Genomic DNA, 25974 nt, shown 5'->3' on the forward strand with positions numbered 1-25974 from the left:
ATAAGTGGATTGTTTTCCATCATGTGATTTTCAATGGCAAATACTGATTTAACTAATACACACATACTACTGCTGAAATTAAATCAACAAAACACAATACTTCCTCAAAATGTACTGAAAATGATTTATGATCATTTAAAGTGATCAACAATGTACAGTTGGGCAAATAAGTATTTAGTCAGCCACCAATTGTGCAAGTTCTCCCACTTAAAAAGATGAGAGAGGCCTGTAATGTTCATCATAGCTACACTTCATCTATGAGAGACAGAATGGGGGAAAGAATCCAGGAAATCACATTGTCTGATTTTTAATGAATTTATTGGTAAATTCCTCTGTAAAATAAGTATTTGGTCACCTACAAACAAGCAAGATTTCTGGCTCTCACAGACCTGTAACTTCTTTAAGAGGCTCCGTTGTCCTCCACTCGTTACCTGTATTAATGGCACCTGTTTGAACTCGTTATCAGTATAAAGACACCTGTCCACAACCTCAAACAGTCACACTCCAAACTCCACTATGGCCAAGACCAAAGAGCTGTCGAAGGACACCAGAAACAAAATTGTAGACCTGCACCAGGCTGGGAAGACTGAATCTGCAATAGGCAAGCAGCTTGCTGTGAAGAAATCAACTGTGGGAGCAATTATTAGAAAATGGAAGACATACAAGACCACTGATAATCTCCCTCGATCTGGGGCTCCACGCAAGATCTCACCCCGTGGGGTCAAAATGATCACAAGAACGGTGAGCAAAAATCCCAGAACCACACGGGGGACCTAGTGAATGACCTGCAGAGAGCTGGGACCAAAGTAACAAAGGCTAACATCAGTAACACACTACGCCGCCAGGGACTCAAATCCTGCAGTGCCAGACGTGTCCCCCTGCTTAAGCCAGTACATGTCCGGCCAGTCTGAAGTTTGCTAGAGAGCATTTGGATGATCCGGAAGAGGATTGGGAGAATGTCATATGGTCAGATGAAACCAAAATAGAACTTTTTGGTAAAAACTCAACTTGTCGTGTTTGGAGGAGAAAGAATGCTGAGTTGCATCCAAAGAACACCATACCTACTGTGAAGCATGGAGGTGGAAACATCATGCTTTGGGGCTGTTTTTCTGCAAAGGGACCAGGACGACTGATCCGTGTAAAGGAAAGAATGAATGGGGCCATGTATCGTGAGATTTTGAGTGAAAACCTCCTTCCATCAGCAAGGGCATTGAAGATGAAACGTGGCTGGGTCTTTCAGCATGACAATGATCCCAAACACACCGCCCGGGCAACGAAGGAGTGGCTTCGTAAGAAGCATTTCAAGGTCCTGGAGTGGCCTAGCCAGTCTCCAGATCTCAACCCCATAGAAAATCTTTGGAGGGAGTTGAAAGTCCGTGTTGCCCAGCGACAGCCCCCAAACATCACTGCTCTAGAGGAGATCTGCATGGAGGAATGGGCCAAAATACCAGCAACAGTGTGTGAAAACCTTGAAGACTTACAGAAAACGTTTGACCTCTGTCATTGCCAACAAAGGGTATATAACAAAGTATTGAGATGAACTTTTGTTATTGACCAAATACTTATTTTCCACCATAATTTGCAAATAAATTCTTTAAAAATGAGACAATGTGATTTCCTGGATTCTTTCCCCCCATTCTGTCTCTCATAGTTGAAGTGTACCTATGATGAAAATTACAGGCCTCTCATCTTTTTAAGTGGGAGAACTTGCACAATTGGTGGCTGACTAAATACTTTTTTGCCCAACTGTACTTCCTCAAATTCACCTGATTTTATGTATTTCCCCGGTTAAACATAGAAACATTCAATAACATGTATACTTTAGGGAGTAACATCTTTTGCACCCTGTCTACAACTTGTTGAAACAGAGTCAAATTGTCTTAGTTTTTATAAATTGGTTTGTGTCGACTGTCTTTGTCATTCAACCTTGGTACCAAACTTATTGACAGAAAAATTATTTTTACATTCAATTATAGAAATTCTCTCATTTAATTTAAATTTTTTTTTTTTTACAAACCAACAATTAGTCCCAAACTACTTTGCCCCTACTCAGTAACACATTAATTTGGGGTAAATTTACATTTTAATTAGTTCTACATTTAATTAACATCTATGTGCCAAAATAATAGGGTGCAACCATTCTATAAAAAACAGCTTATATAATATTCAGTTTGACCTCCTCACGAACAACATTTGAAGGTAAAGCACTTGACCCTCATGTTGAAATGAGTTTTCTAGCCTTATATGCTTAATGGAAACTACCAGATACATGAAGAAAGATTCATGTAACACACTAAATCATTCTGATTTACAGTGACAAACAAAATAATTAACGTATTAGTGTATTAAGTCTATTGTTAACATAAATTCTTCCCACCTGCTCCAACTCTGTCTGTTTGTCTTCAATAGCGTTGGTCTTCTCTGCAGCGATCAGTGCAAGCAGTTTCTGAATCATGAAACTATCCTTTAACACGGCCTGCAGGTTCACAGTCTGTCCGTTGGTGAACATCTGGTCTCCCAAACGGTTAATAGGCCTGAACCTACAAAACACCACACACACACACAAACACAAATCATTCAGTCAAAAAACTCTCTGTAAAAACAAGAAACTACATAATCATCTCAGAGTGATGTCTAACAGGTTGTTTTGTACTGGATAGGGTTGGGCGATGTCTACAAAATTGGCATCGGACGATGTCTACAGTGAGACATCGCGATGGACGATGACATTGGGGGGTGGGGGGTGTGCCCGAAGCATAAATCTGTATTCAGAACGGCAAGGAAAACAAATCTCGGGACTACTATTTGGAGGGGTGGGAATCACGATGCCGGCTCAACATCTGATCATGGTTGTATCTCTTTATTAGTGCTACTGGATCTTAGCGCTGCGTTCAACACTACACTGTAGAAAGTGATGTTGTCTTAATTAAAAAAAATTTGGAAACCGGTTGCCTTAAAATTATTAAGTAAATAATAATTGAAAAAAAAGGTTAAGTGACAATTCACTTAACTTATACTTTTTTATTCTTAATTACTTAATCATTTTAAGGCAATGGGTTTCCTTAATTTTTTTTAAGTTAAGTCAACTTGTCACTTTTTACAGAGTAAAAACGGATACCTCAAGGCTCAGTACTAGGGCCGTTACTGTTCACGCTTTACATGTTACCCTTGGGATATATTATCAGGAGACATGGTGTTAGCTTTCACTGTTATGCTGATGATACTCAGCTCTATATTTCTTCGCGCCCCGGTGAAACACACCAATTTGAGAAACTAACGGAATGCATAGTCGATATAAAAAACTGGATGACGAGTAATTTCTTACAGCTAAATTCTGAAAAAACAGAAGTGTTAATTATCGGACCTAAAAACCCTGCATGTAATAACCTAGATCACTGTCTAACACTTGACGGCTGCTCTGTCGTTTCTTCGTCATCAGTTAGGAACCTAGGTGTGCTGTTTGATAGCAATCTTTCATTTGAAAGCCATGTTTCTAGCATCTGTAAAACTGCATCTGTAAAATCTAAATTGCGACCTATAGAGCATAGGTCACAATTTAGATTTTACAGATGCAGTTTTACAGATGCTAGAAACATGGCTTTCAAAATGCAGAAATGTCAAATACAGAAATGCTAATTCATGCGTTTACGACCTCAAGGTTAGACTATTGTAATGCTTTATTGGGTGGTTGTTCTGCACGCTTGATCAACAAATTACAGCTGGTCCAAAATGCAGCAGCTAGAGTTCTTACTAGAACCAGGAAGTATGACCATATTAGCCTGGTTCTGTCAACACTGCACTGGCTCCTTATCAAACATCGTATAGATTTTAAAATCTTGTTAACTACTTATAAAGCCCTGAATGGCTTAGCTCCTCAGTACCGGAGCGAGCTCTTATCACATTATAGTCCTCCACGTCTGCTGCGTTCTCAAAACTCTGTCCGTTTGATAATACCTAGAATATCAAAATCAACTGCAGGTGGCAGATCCTTTTCCTATTTAGCGCCCAAACTCTGGAACAATATACCTAACGCTGTTCGGGAGGCAGACACACGCTGTCAGTTTAAATCTAGATTAAAGACACACTTCTTTAACCTGGTTTACACATAACACACTAATACACTTCTATTATTCAAATCCATTAAAGGATTGTTAGGCTGCATTAATTAGGTCAACCGGAACGGGAACACTCCCCATAACACCTGATGTACTCGTTACATCGTAAGAAGAATGGCATCTACGCTAATATTTGTCGGTTTCTTTCTTATTCTGTTTCTCAGTCTGTGTCCGGATCAGATGGTGGATCGGCGCCGGGAGATGATGTCTGCGGCCTTGATCGTCAGCCGGGACACCTGGATGAGCCCCGGGGACATATATCACCAGTGAAGACCTCGACTTAAATGCAATAAAACTAAAAGAAAATAACTAAAAATATAATAAAATACCTAACTACATAATACTTTTATTGTTAGAAATTGCAACAATATAAAATAGAAATAAATACATTTATACATTTAAAATTTTTATTAAAACAATAAGTAAACAATAAATAAACAATTATCTCCTGGCCAGAGGAGAACTGGCCACCCGACTGAGCCTGGTTTCTCCCAAGGTTTTTTCTCCATTCTGTCACAGAGGGAGTTTTGGTTCCTTGCCGCTGTCGCCTCTGGCTTGCTCAGTTAGGGACACTTAATTTCTAGTGATTATCGTCAATTTGATTTAGCAGATACTATTTAAACTAAACTGAGCTAGACAATGACATCTCTGAACTCAATAATGAAATGCCTTTAACTGAAAATTGATTGTTTAATCTTATTTTATACATTACTGACACTCTATCCTCCAATCTGATACTGTTAAGTGCTTTGACACAATCTTTATTGTTAAAAGTACTATAAATAAAGGTGACTTGACTTGAACATTGTGATGTCTATCAGCCATCGGCGATGGACGATGGCATCGTCTATCGGCCCAACCCTAGTACAGGACATTGCACATACATTGATAAACTCACCTGCATGGAGGAACCACAACCAACTCCAAAAAGAAAACTTCAGGACTGAAGCCTTTCTCTGAGTTGTTCATGTCAAGCCCTGGGAACAGATGCTTCAGGAAGAAACCTAGAGAAGTCAAAATGAAACATTCAAAAAACCTTTTTGTTTGCATTATGAAACCTAGAAAGAAAATGTGAATTAAACCCATTTTACCTTCTGTCTCCCAGAGTTTGATGACATGTTCTCGCGCCAAACTTGGAGTCAAGAATCCACGTTTGGTAATCAGTGAATCATCTAGAAGCAAGATTCAAGAATTCCTTTGTACCTGCTGCAATCATGTTTTTAAATGACTTATTATAAATGTGTGTTTTATGTGTGTTGTGTTTCTGCTGTATGTGCATGTATACTGCTGCCTTTAAAAGGACAATCAAGTTGGTAGCACTTTATTTTACAGTACATGTACTTGCCTGGTAAATATCTTGTACCTACAGGCAAATGAGTGGTAACACAAGGTACTTAAATGAGGTGTATGTACATGGGAACAAATAAGAAACACGACTGTACTTATCAGTCGTACATGCATGGTAATTAGTTTGTACATACTGACAAGTGTGGGTAAGAACGGTCATTTACAGGTGGTGCCCGTACATGGTAACTAATTAGATACTTTACTGTGTTTACATTACATTACATATTTACCATGTATATACATTAGTTAGTACAGTAAAGTATCTATTTAGTTACGATGTACGGGCACCACCTGTAAATGACCGTTCTTACCCACACAAATTACCATGCATGTACGACTGATAAGTACAGTCGTGTTTCTTATTTGTTACCATGTACATACACCTCAGGTAAGTACCTTGTGTTACCACTCATTTGCCAGTAGGTACAAGATATTTACCATGTATGTACCAGGGAAGTACACGTACTGTAAAATAAAGTGCTACCGAGTTGCTCTAGTGTAAATTTAATGATGAAATCCTTTATTATCAGGTATTATCCTATTCAAGTCCTCGCCCATAAAGAATTCAACATTATAGCATTATTTTCTGTGTTATATTCAGTTTATCACATGCACTGATGTTCTTGAAGTGATAGCATGCCCTTAAGAGATGAGAAGAAACCTAAAACAGTTTATAACCTGTAGCTTTACACCTCCGACACATTGACACAGTAATGGTGGCTTGATGTTTCATGATCACCAAACAGCAAAGTAGTCTTATTTAAATGATCATGCTCTCCCGTTATCTATTGCTTGTTTGAGTGATGTACTAGTTCATTTAGTGAAGTTCAAAAGAACTAAAGTGTTAAAGACAAACAGTTCTGCATTATGAAAATACTCACATTGATTTCATTCAGTCTTCATTGGCTACACTGTCTGCCAGCTCCAAATGCTATTAAAAACATTTTGCTTGGATCCTTATTTTTTCTTGGATTCTTGAATTATTTTATTTTATATCTTAGACCCCCCCCCCACACAGTTTTCAAATTCCATACTTCTCCATACCCTGCATAGGAGGCCTAATGTTTTGATGGCTGATTACAAAAACACAAAAGCACAAGAATGACATTTTTTATTATTCGGAAAACTTACCGTCATTTTCTGTGCTTGCTGTGGATGATCCGTGTGTGATGATGAGTTTACTGTTGTGTTCTCTGCGCACAGTCACTCTACCGGCTCTGAAACACACACATACACATTCTCATGGCAGAACGTACGTATGATTCACTTCACAATTAGAGAAGCTGAGAGAGGTTCAGCTCACCTGCAATTCGGACATTTCCTTGGGCCCATGTATACTCTCCAGAAACTGTTAATGAGACTGGACTTTTTCTCACAGACATGTTTGATCTGAAATCAAATTTATAAAATGCAATTAGAAAGTGCACAGAGGCAATAATATGACTACAGTAAAAGATATGTAAAAGATAAAATAGAGAGATGGATGAGTTTCAGACTCACAGGGGCAGAGTGCTGCTCGTTTTCATTGGCTTTTAGGATGGGTGTGATAAACGCCTCCAGAGCTTCTTGGATTTCTATTCCAGACGGCTGAACATTGACCTCCAACAACTTAGAGAGGATGAAAAAACCGCAATGTATAAGCACTTCAGTCCAGTGAATTATGCTGTAGCTTGCTTTGACCTCAATGACAAGCTCTTCAATATTTTCTGACCTGATTGAGAACGTGCTCAAGCTCATACACCTCATTCATCGCACCCACTTCCAGGAGCTTCAGCTGGCCCAGCAGTAAATGAACTGCCGTTCTCGGACATTTCAACGTATGGCATGCCAGACATGAACCCCGGATGAGCAAATATAATTTCTGTAAAGACATTGACGTTAGGGGTTACACAATACATACGCGTGTGTGTGTGTGTGTATATATATATATATATATATATATATATATATATATATATACACACACACACACACACACACCCTTCTCAAAAAATTTGCATATTGTGATAAAGTTCATTATTTTCTGTAATGTACTGATAAACATTAGACTTTCATACATTTTAGATTAATTACAACACAACTGAAGTAGTTCAAGCCTTTTAGTGTTTTAATATTGATGATTTTGGCATACAGCTCATGAAAACCCAAAATTCCTATCTCAAAAAATTAGCATATTTCATCCGACCAATAAAAGAATGGCCATTATGTTCAGTTATGCACTCAATACTTGGTCGGGAATCCTTTTGCAGAAATGACTGCTTCAATGCAGCGTGGCATGGAGGCAATCAGCCTGTGGCACTGCTGAGGTGTTATGGAGGCCCAGGATGCTTCGATAGCGGCCTTAAGCTCATCCAGAGTGTTGGGTCTTGCGTCTCTCAACTTTCTCTTCACAATATCCCACAGATTCTCTATGGGGTTCAGGTCAGGAGAGTTGGCAGGCCAATTGAGCACAGTAATACCATGGTCAGTAAACCATTTACCAGTGGTTTTGGCACTGTGAGCAGGTGCCAGGTCGTGCTGAAAAATGAAATCATCTCCATAAAGCTTTTCAGCAGATGGAAGCATGAAGTGCTCCAAAATCTCCTGATAGCTAGCTGCATTGACCCTGCCCTTGATAAAACACAGTGGACCAACACCAGCATCACTGACTGTGGGTACTTGACACTGGACTTCAGGCATTTTGGCATTTCCCTCTCCCCAGTCTTCCTCCAGACTCTGGCACCTTGATTTCCGAATGACATGCAAAATTTGCTTTCATCCGAAAAAAGTACTTTGGACCACTGAGCAACAGTCCAGTGCTGCTTCTCTGTAGGCGCTTCTGCCGCTGTTTCTGGTTCAAAAGTGGCTTGACCTGGGGAATGCGGCACCTGTAGCCCATTTCCTGCACATGCCTGTACACGGTGGCTCTGGATGTTTCTACTCCAGACTCAGTCCACTGCTTCCGCAGGTCCCCCAAGGTCTGGAATCGGTCCTTCTCCACAATCTTCCTCAGGGTCCGGTCACCTCTTCTCGTTGTGCTGCGTTTTCTGCCACACTTTTTCCTTCCCACAGACTTCCCACTGAGGTGCCTTGATACAGCACTCTGGGAACAGCCTATTCGTTCAGAAATGTCTTTCTGTGTCTTACCCTCTTGCTTGAGGGTGTCAATGATGGCCTTCTGGACAGCAGTCAGGTCGGCAGTCTTACCCATGATTGCAGTTTTGAGTAATGAACCAGGCTGGGAGTTTTTAAAAGCCTCAGGAATCTTTTGCAGGTGTTTAGAGTTAATTAGTTGATTCAGATGATTAGGTTAATAGCTCGTTTAGAGAACCTTTTCATGATATGCTAATTTTTTGAGATAGGAATTTTGGGTTTTCATGAGCTGTATGCCAAAATCATCAATATTAAAACAATAAAAGGCTTGAACTACTTCAGTTGTGTTGTAATGAATCTAAAATATATGAAAGTCTAATGTTTATCAGTACATTACAGAAAATAATGAACTTTATCACAATATGCTAATTTTTTGAGAAGGACCTGTATATACACACACACACACACACACACACAGTGGTAGCCAAAATTATTAGAATACTAGTATTTTCACCATCTTAAAAATGGTTTTAAGTCAGTTATTTCTATTTTTGCTGTAGTATGTCAGCAGGAAATATCAGTTTCCAAACATTCATTTTGCCATTAATTGTAATAATCCACTGAGTGACATTTTTGTTTGTAAAAGGAGTCTGACAACAGCCAGTGTTCCACACAGAGCTCTGATCTGATCATCATCCAGTCTGTCTGGAATGACATGAAGAAACAGAACAAACTGAGACAAACTAAATCCAGAAGAACTGTGGCAACATCTCCAAAATGCTTTAATAAACCTCCCTGCAAAGCTTCCTGAAAAGCTCTGCGCAAGTGCACAGAGGGGCAAAAGCTGCTTTAAACGCAAAGAATGGTCACACCAAATGTTGATTTAATTTTGTTTATAGAAGTTAATTGATAAATAAAATCTATTTATGACATCATTTTTGACAGCATCCTCATTTTAAAGCATTTTTACACAAGTGCCTAAAACATTTAACAGTACTGTAGTAGCTTTGCAGGAGGTTTCTTGAAGCATCTTGCAGATGTTGCCACAGTTCTTCTGGATTTAGTCTGTCTCAGTTTTTCTCATGTCATTCCAGACAGACTGGATGATGATCAGATCTCACCACAACTGTATAATTATATATATATATTCATACTAGATGCTAGGTACCAAAACAAAAGAAAATAGAATGACAGACTATTACCCCCCAGATAAACACACAGCATATCTGCATGAAACCTGCAAAGGAGGACATCAATGCATCGGCACAATGACGCTTACATCAAAAAACACAGGGTTGTAGACGGGAAGGGGCAGATCTACGTGACCAAAGTGTCCAGGACAGCTGCTGAAGTCTTGCATGCAGGTGGAGCAGATCTCCTTGTTATCAGCTGGACCCAGCGCCAGGTCATACAGCCCGTTTACAGCGGCATTGCCCACATTATCCAACAGCTGGGAATTAGTGATATTTTTCACACTCAGTTTCCTGTGAGACAGATAACACGGGTTAGTTGTCAGAAGGTCTATATATAAAGGAATTATGCTTGGGTTTCACTCAAACGTAAAGGATTATCTAAAACAGACATGTTGTGGCAAACACTGTGACAACTTACCGCATTTAGTGTGACAGCATATGGGCCATGTTGCCACAAAGTTCAGCATGTGTTAAATAAACGGTATGCTTTTAATAGGTATTAACGATGGGAGTCTTTACAGACAGTAATAGTCAACTGAGCTCTGAGTTCTTTAGCTGTGTTGGGTGTGAGTTGTGCAAATGTATTATTACCTTAGTTCATCGGCAGAGAACAAGCCAAACGACATGCCCTCTAATCGCCTCCATGGCGTTTCTTTTGAAAACATCATTTTCCTAATAATAAATACATAAATTAGAAGAGAAAACTCTCCGTATTTCCCATGTGCGTCATGTGAAGCTGTAACACGTGGGGGAGCGTGTACTGAGAGAGCGGACGAAACCAAATAACACGCACAGGTACATTAGACTGAAATATGTCCAAAAGCGAGAGAAGTAGAGACAATGGCATTTAAAACCATATCAGATAATAATTATAAACTAGTATAATACCCTCAAAATATTTTAATTAAAGTAGTATAATACCCTCAATAATATTCTACGGGGTCGTAAGAAGAATAGTTTATATATTTAGTGTTTTCAGATGGTATATCCCGACCGTAGAAAACGAATGAATGGTAGAATGGAAAGCTACATTTAAAAAAAAACTGGGTAAAAATAATAGTTATTCTTTTTGAATTCTTCAATTTAGTATTTGAATTAAATCAATTATTAAACTTTCTGCGTCATTATCTAGACATAAATTATTGTCCAGACAATAATAAAAAATAAATATGTAGACGGTTTGGTCACATGATACGTGTGACCTTTCTCAGCGCTAAACAGGATGGACCAATCACAGCTGACCGTGGTGGTGCCGCGGAGATTTCGTTTTCTGAGCAATATTTAATTTTATTTTCTTATTCATATTTTGCAAGTAACTTTTTTTGTTTGAAAACATACTTTAAGGTACAAAGATATTTGGATTTTAACAATGTGTAAGAACAAGCAACCTATTGCGAGGGATTGAAAGTATCAAACAAACATAAGATATATAAACCAACAAGATAAAATAAATACAATAACAAATATTATTATAATATAATATATTATAATATAAAATCTAAATAAGGAAATGCATAGATAATAATAGCAAATAAAAAACTAAATAAAAAAAAACTATTTGTTTACGTTTCGTTTTGACTCAAGTAGGGAGTAAGAAACCTCATCTAAACACTGTATCTCTGTTCACAGACAATCTTATTTAAAATATGGTATGTTTTAACTGCTTTTTTGTTTCTTTTTAAAGTACACAGGGAATCAGCAAAACTTTTTAATTCAGAGCAAAATGCTATAAAATTATGTTTGGAGGCTGTAACTTTACACTTGTGAATAGGACCTTTTCCAAGCAAGCACAGGATTTTAACAGCATTATTTAAGAGACCAGAGCCAATTTTACACAACAGAAACAGGGCCATTTCTTCTGCAATATCAATGAGGTTATTAAAGGATCTAAAGATCAAAATTGAAATCTCAGTCCAAAATGGTGTGAAGGGACATCTAAAGAACAAATGAAGCATTGTTTCATTTTCAGATCCACAAAAAGAGCATTCTGGGTGGATATCCATAAACTTAAAAATTGTGCAGATGCATTTCTTTAACCTTGTTTGGTATCACAAAATTATTATGAACACAAAGATGAAGGATACATCCGTTTCCATGAAAAGAGGGCAATACTGCTATTCTGAGCAATATTATCCGTCTGCAGTACCGGAGGCCACACTTTCAGGACCGCAGCTGTAGGATCACATTTCTAGGACCCTAGTTTTGGAGGACCGAAAAAGTGCCATCAAGGCAGTATTTCCACCCAGTTTTAACTACTAGAGTTTTATAAAGTTTTATTACACCCAAATACTACTTTCTTTATTGCAATTAAACCTGGTTCCTAGGAATGTTGAGTAATTATTGGGTCTAAGTTGACATAATATAATAACTCAAGTAAAATAAACAAGGCATCATGGTTTAGTGCTTTCAGTCACTAGATCAACCACATTTTCAAGTACAGAGGGAAGACACAAGGATGACTCTGGGGGTAGATTTAAGATTGTGTATATTTTATAAAATAATATATTACAACAGTTGAACTTGAACACACACAAAAACTAATTTGTTCATGACGTGAACCACATAGAAGGATCTTCATGGACAACGTCTTCACTGACTCCTAAGAGAGAGAGAAGTGAATGAAATAAGGAACATTTAGTTGTTCTACTCTCCAATTTTAAATTTCATATTTAAAAGATCTTAGTTACCACGGAGCGCACACACATATACGATACACAAATAATTATATCAATCTTCATACCAATTAATGTTCATAATAATATTATTGCATAATGTTCAAAGACTTGGAAAAATAATATTTTGATGTTGTGGGAACAAAGGTTGTTGAAACATTCATGTCAATAAAGCCCATCTGAACTGAGAAAATAAATAATAGAGAGAGATGCAAGAAATCTGAATAGAAATAACATTATTGACATGATTTTCCTGATCTTTAAATGTTTAAAGCACACATTGTGATGTATGCAGCAGCACTATCTACCATCTGGATGCTCTCCCCGCTTTTCTCAATTGTTTCTCTATCACTCTATTAAATTCTTCCACTTCACTGAAATAGTGAATGGAGAGCATATTCACTGCTAGGTTAACAGAAATACTGTAAACGCTAAAAAAAAAGGATACATTGGACATTGTGTAAAAACTATTTCATTTTCTACTCTTACCTGTGATGATAATCAGGACCAGAGAGGAAGGCCTGCTCAGCATCCTGCAGAGACCAATTCTGAAGCCCAGCCAGGCCAAATATGATGGCCTATCAAAAGAAGATTGTTAATTGAAATATAGCATAAGGTATAATATACAGTAGGGTTCGAAAAGGCAGAAACATGCACAATGCATTATATTGTTATGCACACAGTAAATGACACAATCTAACACGTGCTATTTTAACATTCAGTTATTATGATGCCTCTCTGTTATATCTGAATATTAAAATGTCATATGTCTCAACCAACATTATAAAACCATGTCAAAATGAAGAGACGTACTCATAACATGTATTGTGGGGTAACTGTGAGCACGTGACAGTTAAAACATTAGTAAGACAGTAATTAACAAGCTTTCACAACGAACGTGCTACAGTTTATTGTGCTGTCAATAAGTCAACACAGGCTTATCATGTAACAGTTTTGTTAAATGAATGTGCTAACAATTCATTTTACAGCATTAGAGAATGAAAATGCAGCCTTCGGTTTGAGATGGTCCTCACTGCAGAACACAAGATCCAGGGGGTGTGGTTGGATCTAGATCCTACTCCTTCCACCTTACATTTACCTAAACCTACCTGTCTCCACCCCCTGATCCCTAAACCCACCCATCCCCACCCCCTAGATGTAGATCCAACCCCGCCCCATGGGTCTTTATTCTGCAGTGAGGGGCTACTGTCCGGTTTTGCAGGCAGATGCTCCTCTTTCTGAGCCTCCAAGCGCCCCCTGCAGGAGTATCTCTATGATTTCATGGGAGCGTCAGAGAGGAGCCACCGAGGGATTTTTGAGCATGCACTTCGGTGCCATGGCGTCCTCCTGTTCGCAAGCTCTCAGGCATCATGTGTGTAAGAGCAGCAAAATATTGCGCATTCACCTGCAGAAGTCATGGCCTAATAGGTAAGATAAACGCACAAGGACAGGCTTATTTTTTGTTTGTAAAGAAACGACTGGTTGTCTCAGGTCATTTGAAGGGGTTGTGTCAGCTCAAGTTTTATCAGGCTCATTATGTGTCTTGATTACAGGAGTTTTGCTCTGAATTCTGCTGCAGATCAACAACCTGCCGTTTCTTCACCAGGTCTGATAATTATGTCTTTTTAATAGGAATATTCATATGCTTTTTTAAATTAAGATGCTTTCTAATTAGAAATAAATGCTAAAAAAAAATGGTTTCTTTTTTCAGAAGAAATAGTCATTCCAAAGAAGAAAGCATGGTATGTGCTGGTCAGATCTGAACAATTCACATGAGCAATAAATATATAGTTCACAAATTATGAATTTCATATTTTTTAAATATTCATTAACAAGTAATTTTTTACTGTTATCAGGAGTAAAGAGGCTGTCTTACAGGCACTGGCATCCACTGTGAACAGGGTATGTTCATCAGATCAAACTAACAACCATATTAAAATACATTATCAAATATCACGTAAGCAGAGTTACTGTGTGTGCATATGTTTCTTCTAGGATCCTACAGCCTCAGATTACAGATTTCAAGATGATTCATATCTCACTCCAAAAACATCATCAGAGTTTGTGAGTTTTGGCTATCAAATCATTTCAGGTTTTCAGTTCAGACTATTAGACAGGTTCTTAAACATTAAAATTAATGAATGTGTATATGTTGCAAGTTGTAATAATTTGAACATAGTTGCACATAACATGAAAACTTTTCTAACAGCTTCTTTTTCCTCCCGCACAGAAATTATTTTCCTTGTCCCAGGAGTCAGGCAGAAATGCTGCCAAATATTTCATCAGTACATATCCAAAGTACTTCCAGAAAGACTACGCACGGCCTCATATTCCCGTGAGTGTCCAGTATTTGTATGATTTGCATATGAGAGCTTGTGCTTATGAATGTGAAATACTTCTTTACTTCTGTTGGAAGTGTCTGATGCCGGAAACTCTCGAGGCTCAGATAGAGGAGGTGTCTGAAGCTGCTCTCATAGAGAGAATTCAGATGAGAAAAGTCAAAGCTGCTGTGGATCTGTACGACCAACTGCTGCAGGCCGGTAAGAACGAGCAAGACGAGGCATTGCATCTAATATTATGGCAGATGTTAGTTGTGTTTAACTGTGTAACTGAATGGCTGATCAGTGTATTTTGTGCAGGTACGTCAGTGTCATTGGATGTGACCAATCAGTTGTTAGATCTGATTTGTTTCTATGGAGATCATGATCCTGCACAAGAGAATGTTCCAGAACAGAAGAATGAGGAGACGGTATAAAACATAAAACAATGTTCAAGATGCTCTGCTGCTTTGGTGGCACAACTTTGTTTGCACACATCAGATCATTGATGAGATGGAAGTTGAATGTGCAGCATGTTTTGTTTATTTCTATATATATATATATATACTCACCTAAAGGATTATTAGGAACACCTGTTCAATTTCTCATTAATGCAATTATCTAATCAACCAATCGCATGGCAGTTGCTTCAATGCATTTAGGGGTGTGGTCCTGGTCAAGACAATCTCCTGAACTCCAAACTGAATGTCAGAATGGGAAAGAAAGGTGATTTAAGCAATTTTGAGCGTGGCATGGTTGTTGGTGCCAGACGGGCCGGTCTGAGTATTTCACAATCTGCTCAGTTACTGGGATTTTCACGCACAACCATTTCTAGGGTTTACAAAGAATGGTGTGAAAAGGGAAAAACATCCAGTATGCGGCAGTCCTGTGGGCGAAAATGCCTTGTTGATGCTAGAGGTCAGAGGAGAATGGGCCGACTGATTCAAGCTGATAGAAGAGCAACTTTGACTGAAATAACCACTCGTTACAACCAAGGTATGCAGCAAAGCATTTGTGAAGCCACAACACACACAAGCTTGAGGCGGATGGGCTACAACAGCAGAAGACCCCACCGGGTACCACTCATCTCCACTACAAATAGGAAAAAGAGGCTACAATTTGCACTAGCTCACCAAAATTGGACGGTTGAAGACTGGAAAAATGTTGCCTGGTCTGATGAGTCTCGATTTCTGTTAAGACATTCAGATGGTAGAGTCAGAATTTGGCGTAAACAGAATGAGAACATGGATCCATCATGCCTTGTTACCACTGTGCAGGCTGGTGGTGGTGGTGTAATGGTGTGGGGGATGTTTTCTTGGCACACTTTAGGCCCCTTCGTGCCAATTGGGCATCGTTTAAATGCCACGGCCTACCTGAGCATTGTTTCTGACCATGTCCATCCCTTTATGACCACCATGTACCCATCCTCTGATGGCTGCTTCCAGCAGGATAATGCACCATGTCACAAAGCTCGAATCATTTCAAATTGGTTTCTTGAACATGACAATGAGTTCACTGTACTAAAATGGCCCCCACAGTCACCAGATCTCAACCCAATAGAGCATCTTTGGGATGTGGTGGAACGGGAGCTTCGTGCCCTGGATGTGCATCCCACAAATCTCCATCAACTGCAAGATGCTATCCTATCAATATGGGCCAACATTTCTAAAGAATGCTTTCAGCACCTTGTTGAATCAATGCCACGTAGAATTAAGGCAGTTCTGAAGGCGAAAGGGGGTCAAACACAGTATTAGTATGGTGTTCCTAATAATCCTTTAGGTGAGTGTATATACTGTATATATATATTCAGCTTGAAAATATGTTTAGATAATGCAAATAATCAGTTTATATATACAAAATGTGGATATTGAACCAGTAATACCGCTTCATTTTATAATAAATATATATATATTTTTATAATAACCAATAAGCCACCTGAGACGTTTTTTTTTTTTTTTTTTTTTTTTTTTAACTCCATTTAACAACGCTCTTTACCCATGATAAAACCCCAGGAGGACGTTCAGGATGAACCGCAGACTAAAAAAGGAAGAGCATCTAAAGCTAGTGATTTACTGAAGGTCTCCTGGAAGTGAGTACTTACAGATTTCTAGTAAAACCTGTTTATACACACAAAGTTTGGAATAATTAAGATTTTTAAAAAATATTTGTGAAAAATTCAAAATAACTGTTTTTATTATCAGTGTTATATATACAATATTTGCTGCTTAATATTTTTGTAGAAACTGTGATACCCCTAAATTATGAATGGTAGTGTAAGATAAGGCGAGACGCACAGGGTAGAAAAATAACTAATAGTTATCGCCTTACTTACACAGCTGATTGATTACATTGATAATTGCAAACATTTTTTGTATTGCAAGTGTTCTAAAATGTTAGGTTTAGATATACAAATGAGTCATTATTTAATGAAATATGCACTAATTTGCATACATTTCTAGTACAAAAATCGAAACACTGGATGATATCAGTGTTGTTGTAAATTTTTTTTTACATATTAGAGTCAAAACAATTTTACAGAGGGAATTTTGGGGAGCTCATTTTTGTCACTCCATAATTCAGAAAATGCTTAGATCAGACAGAAAACACTATATTGTCACAGATTTTGGGGGATTAAAATGTTGTATATAATCAAGCAAATTATATACGAACAAATAAAAATGTAAAGTTTGGTCTGTGTAAACGCTACTGAAGTGAAGATTTATGGCTCGGTGTAGGAGAAAAAACTCATTTTGAGAAAATGGCCCTCAGATATATGCATTGTAATTGAAATCTATCGACACAAATAGATAAAGTGCTATAAAATAAACACTTTTGGATGTTTTCTTTCCACTAGTCTGAAAAAAAAAAAACACTTTACGAAAAACCAAAAAGCCCAAAATCTCAAACTTGAGATTTGTAAGCACTGGTGCAGGTGTTTTTGCATGCAGAGTCTCCCCTTAAAGAAAAATATTTTTATCCAGCAAGTTGATCAAAAATGAAAGTAAAAACATTTATAATGTTACATAATATATGCATATGTTATAACAATGTTTATAATGTTAGATTTGTTTCAAATGAATGCTATATTCTTTTAAACTTTTTTATTAATCAAAGAATCATGAATTCAAATTGTAACACATTTTCCACAAAAATGCTGAGCAGCAAAAACGGTTTCTAATTATTATCAATATTGGAAACCGTTTTTGCTGCTCAGCATTTTTGCTCGGCTTTTTTTTGTAACTGTAAATTCTCTCAAAAGCATAAAAAAAATCATATTTATTCTAAAGGTTTGACTGGTAGTGTATCTGCATAACAATACAAAGTCAAGCAAGTACACTGTCATATGATAAGCTTTGTCTTGTTTTTCCCTTTTAGAGAGAATAATAATGCAGAGAGGATCTTTGCGCTGCTGTCAGAGCCAAACACGCATTCATACAGCGCTCTGATACGAGGCTTGGTGAAGGTAACGTCTGTGGGAACTTCTCATACATTTAATTTCTAGTTTGATAGCAGAAGATGACTGCAGGTGTGTTTGATTTCACAGTATGGTGCTTATTCTAAAGCGTTCAGCACCTACACTGACCTGCTCAACAACCGACTGAAAGGTATGTGCTTTACGGTTTATGAGATTCTTGAAACATTTAACATTTTCTAAATGAGTGTTTCCCAAGCTGAGATGCCTTGTTTTGTTCCTCTAGCTGATGTGCACACATTCAATGCCCTGATCACAGCCGCCCCGGAAGTAAAAGAGAAATACAATGAAAAATGGGAGCTGATTGTGGTATGCGATTGAGATTTTGTTGTGAAGCTGCTGTTTTAAGTAGTCTCTGCCTCAGTCTGTGTGTGTTTGTAGGATCTTTTGAAGCAGATGGCAGAGCAGAAGGTCAAGCCAAACCTCCTGACGCTGAACGCTGTCCTGAAGGCTTTGAGACGCTGTGGCCATCTGGGCAAATCTCAGGCCTTTCCTGTGATCAGTGAGATGAAGGCTCTCTCCATCGGTCTGTTGAGTGATCATTACTTATTCCTGCTTCTATAGGACAGAAGTGATTTATGAAATTTTGATGCCTGTTTTGGTGTATAATCAATTATTTTTCTTTGATTTCAGATCCCAGTCTGGCCTCTTGCAATCACTTGCTTGCCATATTTTATAAACCAGGTCATAAAGACTTTTTTATTTTTTTTATATATTAAAAGGCAATTCTTGTTAACTAGTTAAATGTGCATACACATGCACAGAAACACACAATCATGCATTTCCCATCATGCTTTGCACTGCAGGTGCCCCAATTCAGGGCCAAACGGACATTCTGCAGGAAGTGATGAACGAGGTGTCAGGGAAGAGCTTCACTCCACAGGACCCTGATGATGGTATCTGCATATTGTTACAGCAGTGTTTATTAACTTAGCGTTGTACCCGGTACCCACACTTGTGCTCTCTGCAGCTCTTCACTCTACTTACATATTTGCGGTTTTTGGCCCAAGTATTCAAGTGGGTGTAAAGATCACAAGCGTGTCACAAAAACATTTGATTAGCTCATGGGACACAGCAAGAAATGTTTGTACAGAACTTTTATTTTCAATACTTTGCACTTTAAAGGGGTGGTTGACTGTTTTTTTTTTTCTAGGCTTGATTGTGTTTATGGGGTGCCGTCTAACGTGTTAATGCTTTGTTTTTAAACGCATTACATAATTTACCTTAATTCTACACCGCTCTGTCCCTTCTCTGATAAACGCGCTGATCATTTCCTACTTTTATGAAGCCCCTCCCTCAGAAATACACGATGGGCTCAGATTGGTTAGCTGGCCCAGTGTGTTGTGATTCGCTAAACCGCCTCTAGTACGCATCAAAACGTCCCGCTCCTCAGCTCAGCGACATGTGCTCCGGTTGTATTGTAAACAATGGTGTCGTCTATATTGCTTATGAATTTGAGCCCGATTGAGACGCAGAGAATATTTGTGAAGAGGATCGCACAGAACCTGTGCAAGCATGGCTTTTAATAGTAGGCCTATGTTTTTTGTTTGTTGTCTTGTCTCATACTTTTACATACGCTGTTATTTGTAAATGCTACTGCTTATGTTAGCTTTTAATATTTGGGTTTTATCCTGATTAAAGCTTTAATACAGTACAGCAACCGCACGCGCGTCCATGTTTAACGCTTGTCATAGCTATGTGAAAATAAGTGTATAATAGGAACAGTTCATTGTTGGAGCTGAGCTGATGATCTGAGCGAGTGAGAGAGAGATATGCAGGAGCAGGAGGGCGCGATGAACAGGATTAAGAACCACTGCTTTATAACATTGATTTTGAAACTTGTGAATCCATTAGAATCATTAGAAGACAGAATCACGATTCATAAATGAATAGATTTTTACGTTCACCCCTAGTTTTCTCTTCCTCTTCCTCTTCTCTAAAGCAGCGCAGCATGGCCTCGCCCCCTTTGTTGTGTATTCCCGGAGGCGGGGTTTATCTGGGTTTGTTACGTCACGAACCCAGGAAGTAACCCCTTGTAGTCCCTACGAGCCGTTTTTGGAGGCATTAAACTGCCATAATTTTTAAAGATGATGTCTCTGTTTGCTTTAAACTTTCAGCTTCGTAACTTTGCAGATATTGTTTATGCTCAAACAGCAACATTACACACTAACTAACATTTCAAAAAGTGAAATCGCAAACAACCACCCCTTTAAAATAAAATTTTACCCAACATTGTGTGATTTCGGGGTACATGAATTCCTGAACATGATGAATGATGGGATACGCTTTGCCTTAGAGAAGAAGTAGTGTGGATTTGATGTGCGTTAAAGAAACAGAGATTTGGCATATTTCAGACCTGAGACAGTTTTGTGCACTTCCTGTCGCTTGCACACACAAAAAAGGGGCCAAGACTGCAATTGTGGATATTGGGACACATATATATTGATTTCTGCAGATAAAAGTATCTACCCAGTTGAATCACACCTGCATTGCTTTTGTTTTTCAGCACAGTTCTTCATTACTGCTATGAGAATCGTAAGTGCAGTTAAACGCATCCTTTCTACAAAGCTTCATGGTAAATGTCACGTTAGGATGGCATGTGACCCTGTTGGCATCTGTATCTACAGTGTCTTGACACTAAGGACATAGAGCAGGCGTATAGGGTCCATGAGCTGCTGGGGGTTGGAGAGAACTGGAGACTTCTGGGAACTGATTTTCAACAGAACATTTACTAGTAAGTATAATCCAGCGAAACTTCACTCATTATTCAAGAGTTGTTCCCATCAACCCTTTCCCTAACGTGACACTCAGCACAGGGCTGTGGCAACTAATCCAATGAATTGATTTGTTGGCTCTGTGCATTGTGGCATTAAAATCTGTGATAGAAAAACACGTTTTTATGGAAAAAACAGTGGGACCGTGTGACCTGTAGTGGGGGGAAATAAGCGTTTAAAAGTACTTAAAAGATCATTAGAATTATGTGATTGGAAAAAATAACCATTAATAAAAAATTTGTTGGTTAGGACCCTATAATAGGCCAAAATCAGCAATAATTTTCTTTAATATCAGGTTTCTTCTGTCTGTCTTTCAGTGCGCGGTTCTTCAGTCTGCTCTCTATGATGGAGAACATTGACGTGATGCTGAAGTGGTACAGAGATCTTGTTCCCTCAGTGAGTAAAACACGATCATATGTTGATTCATGTGAACGCACACAGAATGGTGAAGTGCATTGATGTGGGTTGATGTGATCCGGTTCACAGGTGTACTACCCCAGTTCTAACGTCATGAGAGATCTGCTCCAAGCGCTTGATACCGACAACAGATTAGACCTCATCCCACAAATATGGAAAGGTGATTGATTGATTGATTGAGTCCTCATAAACCAGATGGCTTAAAACACACCAAATCGTGTTTTTCTGAAAATGTAAAAAAACTAAGTTTTGTGTGAAGGTAGGTTTTGGTGTAGAGCTAGGGTAAGGGGATAGAAAGTAAAGGTTGTACAGTACGTCTATGGAGGGCCCCTGTAAACCACATATGCAAGAGTGTGTGTGTGCTTTACTGTGTGTTATTTGTGTTACTTACTAGATTTAGTAGTATCATGTTTTATTCTGGTATCACATTTAAAGATGACGGTCTTAAAGTATCAATTTTTAATGTCCTTTTCCACAGATATGAAACAGTTGGGCCATGCCAACAGGCAGAATCTGGTGGAAGAGTTGCTGGCACTTATGGCAAGAGAGAAGCACAATCAGGAGGTATTACCTCTACCTCATCTGCATCTATACTGGTTGATACTCATGCCTTCTACAAGTCTTCCTTTCATTTTCTTTTCAATGCCATGCCTTGTCAGTGGACTATAAAGCAAATTTCTTAGTTATAGTTTTTTATTTATAGTTTAGAATAAAAAAAAGTGTTTGTAGAGTTTCACACATTAATCTTGTGCATGTATCAGTGCCAGTCTGTAAAAATAGTGCTGTTTGTAATGCACAGGCGCTGCAGCAATATGGCTGCCCACTGCTCCGGGAGTGTGTTCACGGTGTGTGTGTGTTCACTACTGTGTGTGTGCACGTGGATGGGTGAAATGCAGAGCACAAATTCTGAGTATGGGACACCATGCTTGGCCACTTTCACTATATATTTTCTGGACAGGTGCAGGAGTCGTTTGCTGAGTGTGCACTGGACATCAAGAAAATATACGACACGGGTGACCGGGGCAAAGTTTTGCTGAGCTGGACGGCCGGTTCTCTCAGTGACCTCATGTCTGTATTACTAGCAGCTCAGAGGAGACAGGACGCCTGGTAACATCCTTAATGGACATCTGTAATGTGATCCAGATCAAATCGAGTTAAAGCACCTCACAGATTTTCTTTCTCTTCTCTTCTTCCAGGGAGATGCTGAAACTCTTCAAAACACACAACAGAGTTCCAAGGTACGATCAGGAGTCTCAAAAACTTTGACAAGCAATTTTCCATGGCTTTCTAGTGTTTTACAGTTAAGGATTGCTGGAAAAATGTCTAAACTGTAGAAATTACCATTTTTTAGGATTTAATGTTTTTAAAAACCCAGATCCACTTTTTTTCTCCCAAAGAATCTAAATTAAATAATGATTATATTTCATGTCTTAAAAGTCTGAATGTTCATACGGCTGTGTTGTTCTCTCAGTGAGGAGCTGTTGAACAAGTTCTTGACGTGTGTAAAGGAGGGTGGTGGTGATGTGAATCAGGCGGTGGAGCTGGTGCAGATCTCAGCTGGCTTCTGTTTGCCCGAGACCCCAAAACTCATCCAGAGGGTCCAGCAGGAGTTTGAGCTCACAGAGCAGCAGAAGTAAGTGTTGCTTTTTGGGCAACCGTAGAGATTTTAGTTGAATTAATTCAAGAATCAAATTATAATCTGATCCTCTGTGGTCTTTTTTTTCATCTTGTAGGAACATCTTGTCTGATCTGGAGATTCAGACCTTTAACAGCGATTAAATCTCGGGCTGAGAGGCGTTCTGCAGCGTGGATGCAGCTAAATATCTGGAGAAATGTCAATGTGTTCATTTTCAGTGTCATTAATAATTGTGTACTTAAACATGCTTGTCACATGCACAGATTTCAGTCTTCATTCAAGTAAAAGTACTTTAAGAAAAGAAAATATTTTCTCCCATTTCCTCATGGATTGTGGACTGGTACTTCAGGACAGGTTCACCTTTTCTGCTGTTGTCTACAGAATTCTCATGCAGCTTTGTTCACCTTTAAATAAAGAATAGAGCTGTAAGCAGGAATAATCAATGTTCACAGATGTAACACAAGAGGGGGGAATAGCTTATACTTTTGTAATATTAAATAAAGTCAAGAAAATTATTACAGGTCGTTTAATAAACCATAAATCATGTTTATAACAATATTACAAAAATGAAGTATATACCTCTGAGGATATTTTTTATGATTTTTATTTTATATATATCTAAAGGAAATTTGTTATTCCCACTTCGGATACACTTTATTGCAATAGTCCACTTTACTAACTATAAATAACTTTGCAACTACATGTCAACTAACTCTCATTAGACTATTAGTAGACTGTTAGGGTTAGAAAAATAAGTTGACATGTATTCACGAAGTTGGTTATAGTCAAAATAAGCTATCAAAATAAAATGTTGCTTTGATTTTAAGAATTTGGCTGAAAACAAATGAATACAGGTAAATGGGCAGGATGGTTTTTTCTCAGACTTTTATACGTTTGTTTTGTTTAGTTTTTTTTCCCTCCAAACACTACAGGATTGTATTAAGAGTATAGTGAGTGATCTATTTCCTTCTATAGCAGGGTCTAGTTGTTTTGATCCCAAAACCTGGAAAGGACAAAAGGATTTCAGATAGCATATCACACTTTTCAATACGGATTACAAATTATTTATTGTAATAACTGTTGCTATTAAAGGTGGAACTTCATCAAATCAATTATTGAGACTCGGACTAAGTAGGATAATGCATTTAGTATTGCTGTTTGTTTGGTGTTTAAACTCAGAATATAGTCATTTAACTGAGGATGATGGATTTATTTTATTGTTGGATTCTTTTAAAACCTTTGATGTGGTTGGAGATACTTTTATTTTTAAGACACTTTATCATTTTGGTTTTGAACAAAAATTTATAAATATCATCAAAATGATTTATGATGACATAATCCTGAATCCTGTTGGTCTTCCCAAATTGACATGCCCAAAACATAAGGTGAAGAGTTTATTATGTCTGAAGAACTGCTGGCCGGGCTAGTAAAGAGGGGTTATATTGCTGGTATTTATGCTTTAAAAAAACAAACAAATGCAGTAAACTAAATGTTTTGCCAAAACAACAGTATTACAGTTCAATACGTTAAATTGAACTGATTAATGAGCTCCATTTAGCTTCATTATATAATGCTGCAATTAGGAGGTGAAATATGTAGAACCTTCCATTTCAAAAGATGAAGAGAAAATTGAAATGCTGAATGTCAGAAAAATGTAGAACAAAAATGAATGTTATATTAGCAGCTTGTCTTTTCAAACTCGTATTTCACATTACAAAAACAACCTTCTACCTTAGAGCAATGTCAAGATTCAGAACATGTTTTTTCTTTCTGTTGCAGAAAAGCTAGTTCATGCATTCATGGCCTCTTCACTGGATTATTGTGATGTTCTACTAGGTGCTTGTCCTGCATCCTCAATAAACCACAATTTTATCATTTCTACTCTGGCTATTAAGTAACAATAATTGTAGGGTAAGATGAGGTAAGATAACCCCTCAATATTATGTATTAATATGTAAATAGGAAAATGCCTTTAAATATATATATATATATATATATATATATATATATATATATATATATATATATATAATTTATACATTCTGTAAAAGTCATCTTACCCCTCTTTTAATATTTTATATTTTGCACTGTAACAACTAAATTAGCAAATGTTTCAAATGATTTCCTATAAGAACACATTGTCTGTGGCATCATGCTAAACATTTCCAAATATGTTACAATGTTAAAGAAAATCCACATTGTTCTTTTGCAGAGCATCTTCCATCATTCTAGCCTACCTATATTGATTAGAAAGTATAGCTTACTTAGGCCCCAAATGGTTTAGCGCCTGTGTATAACAGATATTTCATCAGGCTTTAATCCATCACGCTCTTTAAGGTCACAAAACTCTTGACTTTTGGTAGTGACTAGGATAGCAAAGTCACCTAATGGAGTAAGAGTGGTTTCATATTTGGCCCCTAAACACTGTAATAGCCATCTAGTATAGCTGGATTAACCATAAATAAAGACATTTACATTTAGTAATTTAGCAGACACTTTGACAATAGAAGCAATCAAAACCAACAAAAGAGCAATAATATGTCAGTGCTGTGACAAGTCTTGGTTGGCCTATAATGCAGTGCACGTTGAAGGAGTGGATGGAGTGAAAATTTATCTGCCATATCCTCCAGATTGATATTAATCATATTAGTACATTATTTCTTATTAATATGATTGCATTATGTCTTGTTTGTTTATTAATCAAGTTATTGATCAGTATTTAACCTCCCAGATTATTTGGTGATTCACTTAAAGTTAGTAGTGCCATCTATATTAATAAGTATAGATAGAAGTGTAATGGAATGTGCAACATTATTCTTTACATGCTGAGAACTATTCCTTAGAATTTAGCTGATTTATGCATTGATGCAATTAACAACCTCTGTTAGAGTATAATTGCTGGTGTTTACAAATTGTACACAGAAGCGGCCTACGAACTCCATCGAGAGTGTGGAAGCT

At 37.8% G+C, this 25974-nt stretch overlaps 2 protein-coding genes across 2 annotated transcripts in view; one reads left to right on the forward strand and one right to left on the reverse strand.

Moving 5' to 3' along the window:
- Positions 1-10453, reverse strand: part of LOC306883342 (DNA-directed RNA polymerase I subunit RPA1-like) — a 33483-nt gene extending 23030 nt beyond the window's left edge. The window contains exons 1-9 of the mRNA XM_079438526.1: positions 10319-10453; positions 9814-10018; positions 7174-7323; positions 6963-7070; positions 6766-6851; positions 6594-6679; positions 5207-5287; positions 5014-5119; positions 2378-2540 (exon numbers count right to left, since the gene is read on the reverse strand). Coding sequence (XP_079294652.1) covers positions 2378-2540; positions 5014-5119; positions 5207-5287; positions 6594-6679; positions 6766-6851; positions 6963-7070; positions 7174-7323; positions 9814-10018; positions 10319-10395 — 1062 coding nt within the window. The 5' untranslated portion in view covers positions 10396-10453. The remainder of the gene's footprint in view (positions 1-2377; positions 2541-5013; positions 5120-5206; positions 5288-6593; positions 6680-6765; positions 6852-6962; positions 7071-7173; positions 7324-9813; positions 10019-10318) is intronic.
- Positions 10454-13697: 3244 nt separating this feature from the next.
- Positions 13698-24126, forward strand: LOC306882954 (small ribosomal subunit protein mS39-like). The gene is made up of 24 exons (XM_079437979.1): positions 13698-13827; positions 13953-14005; positions 14111-14141; positions 14256-14301; positions 14395-14463; positions 14630-14734; positions 14816-14939; positions 15039-15148; positions 16730-16806; positions 18093-18180; positions 18262-18322; positions 18416-18498; positions 18571-18715; positions 18823-18873; positions 18996-19085; positions 20696-20724; positions 20817-20923; positions 21281-21359; positions 21450-21540; positions 21859-21944; positions 22339-22487; positions 22577-22618; positions 22852-23013; positions 23114-24126. Exons 1-24 carry the CDS (start codon positions 13721-13723, stop codon positions 23157-23159), a joined length of 2031 nt encoding a protein of 676 aa, XP_079294105.1. The 5' UTR covers positions 13698-13720; the 3' UTR covers positions 23160-24126.
- The last annotated feature ends 1848 nt before the right edge of the window (positions 24127-25974 follow it).

The sequence above is a fragment of the Barbus barbus genome (assembly GCF_936440315.1).
Source record: "Barbus barbus genome assembly, chromosome: 17".
Taxonomy (NCBI): Eukaryota; Metazoa; Chordata; class Actinopteri; order Cypriniformes; family Cyprinidae; genus Barbus; species Barbus barbus.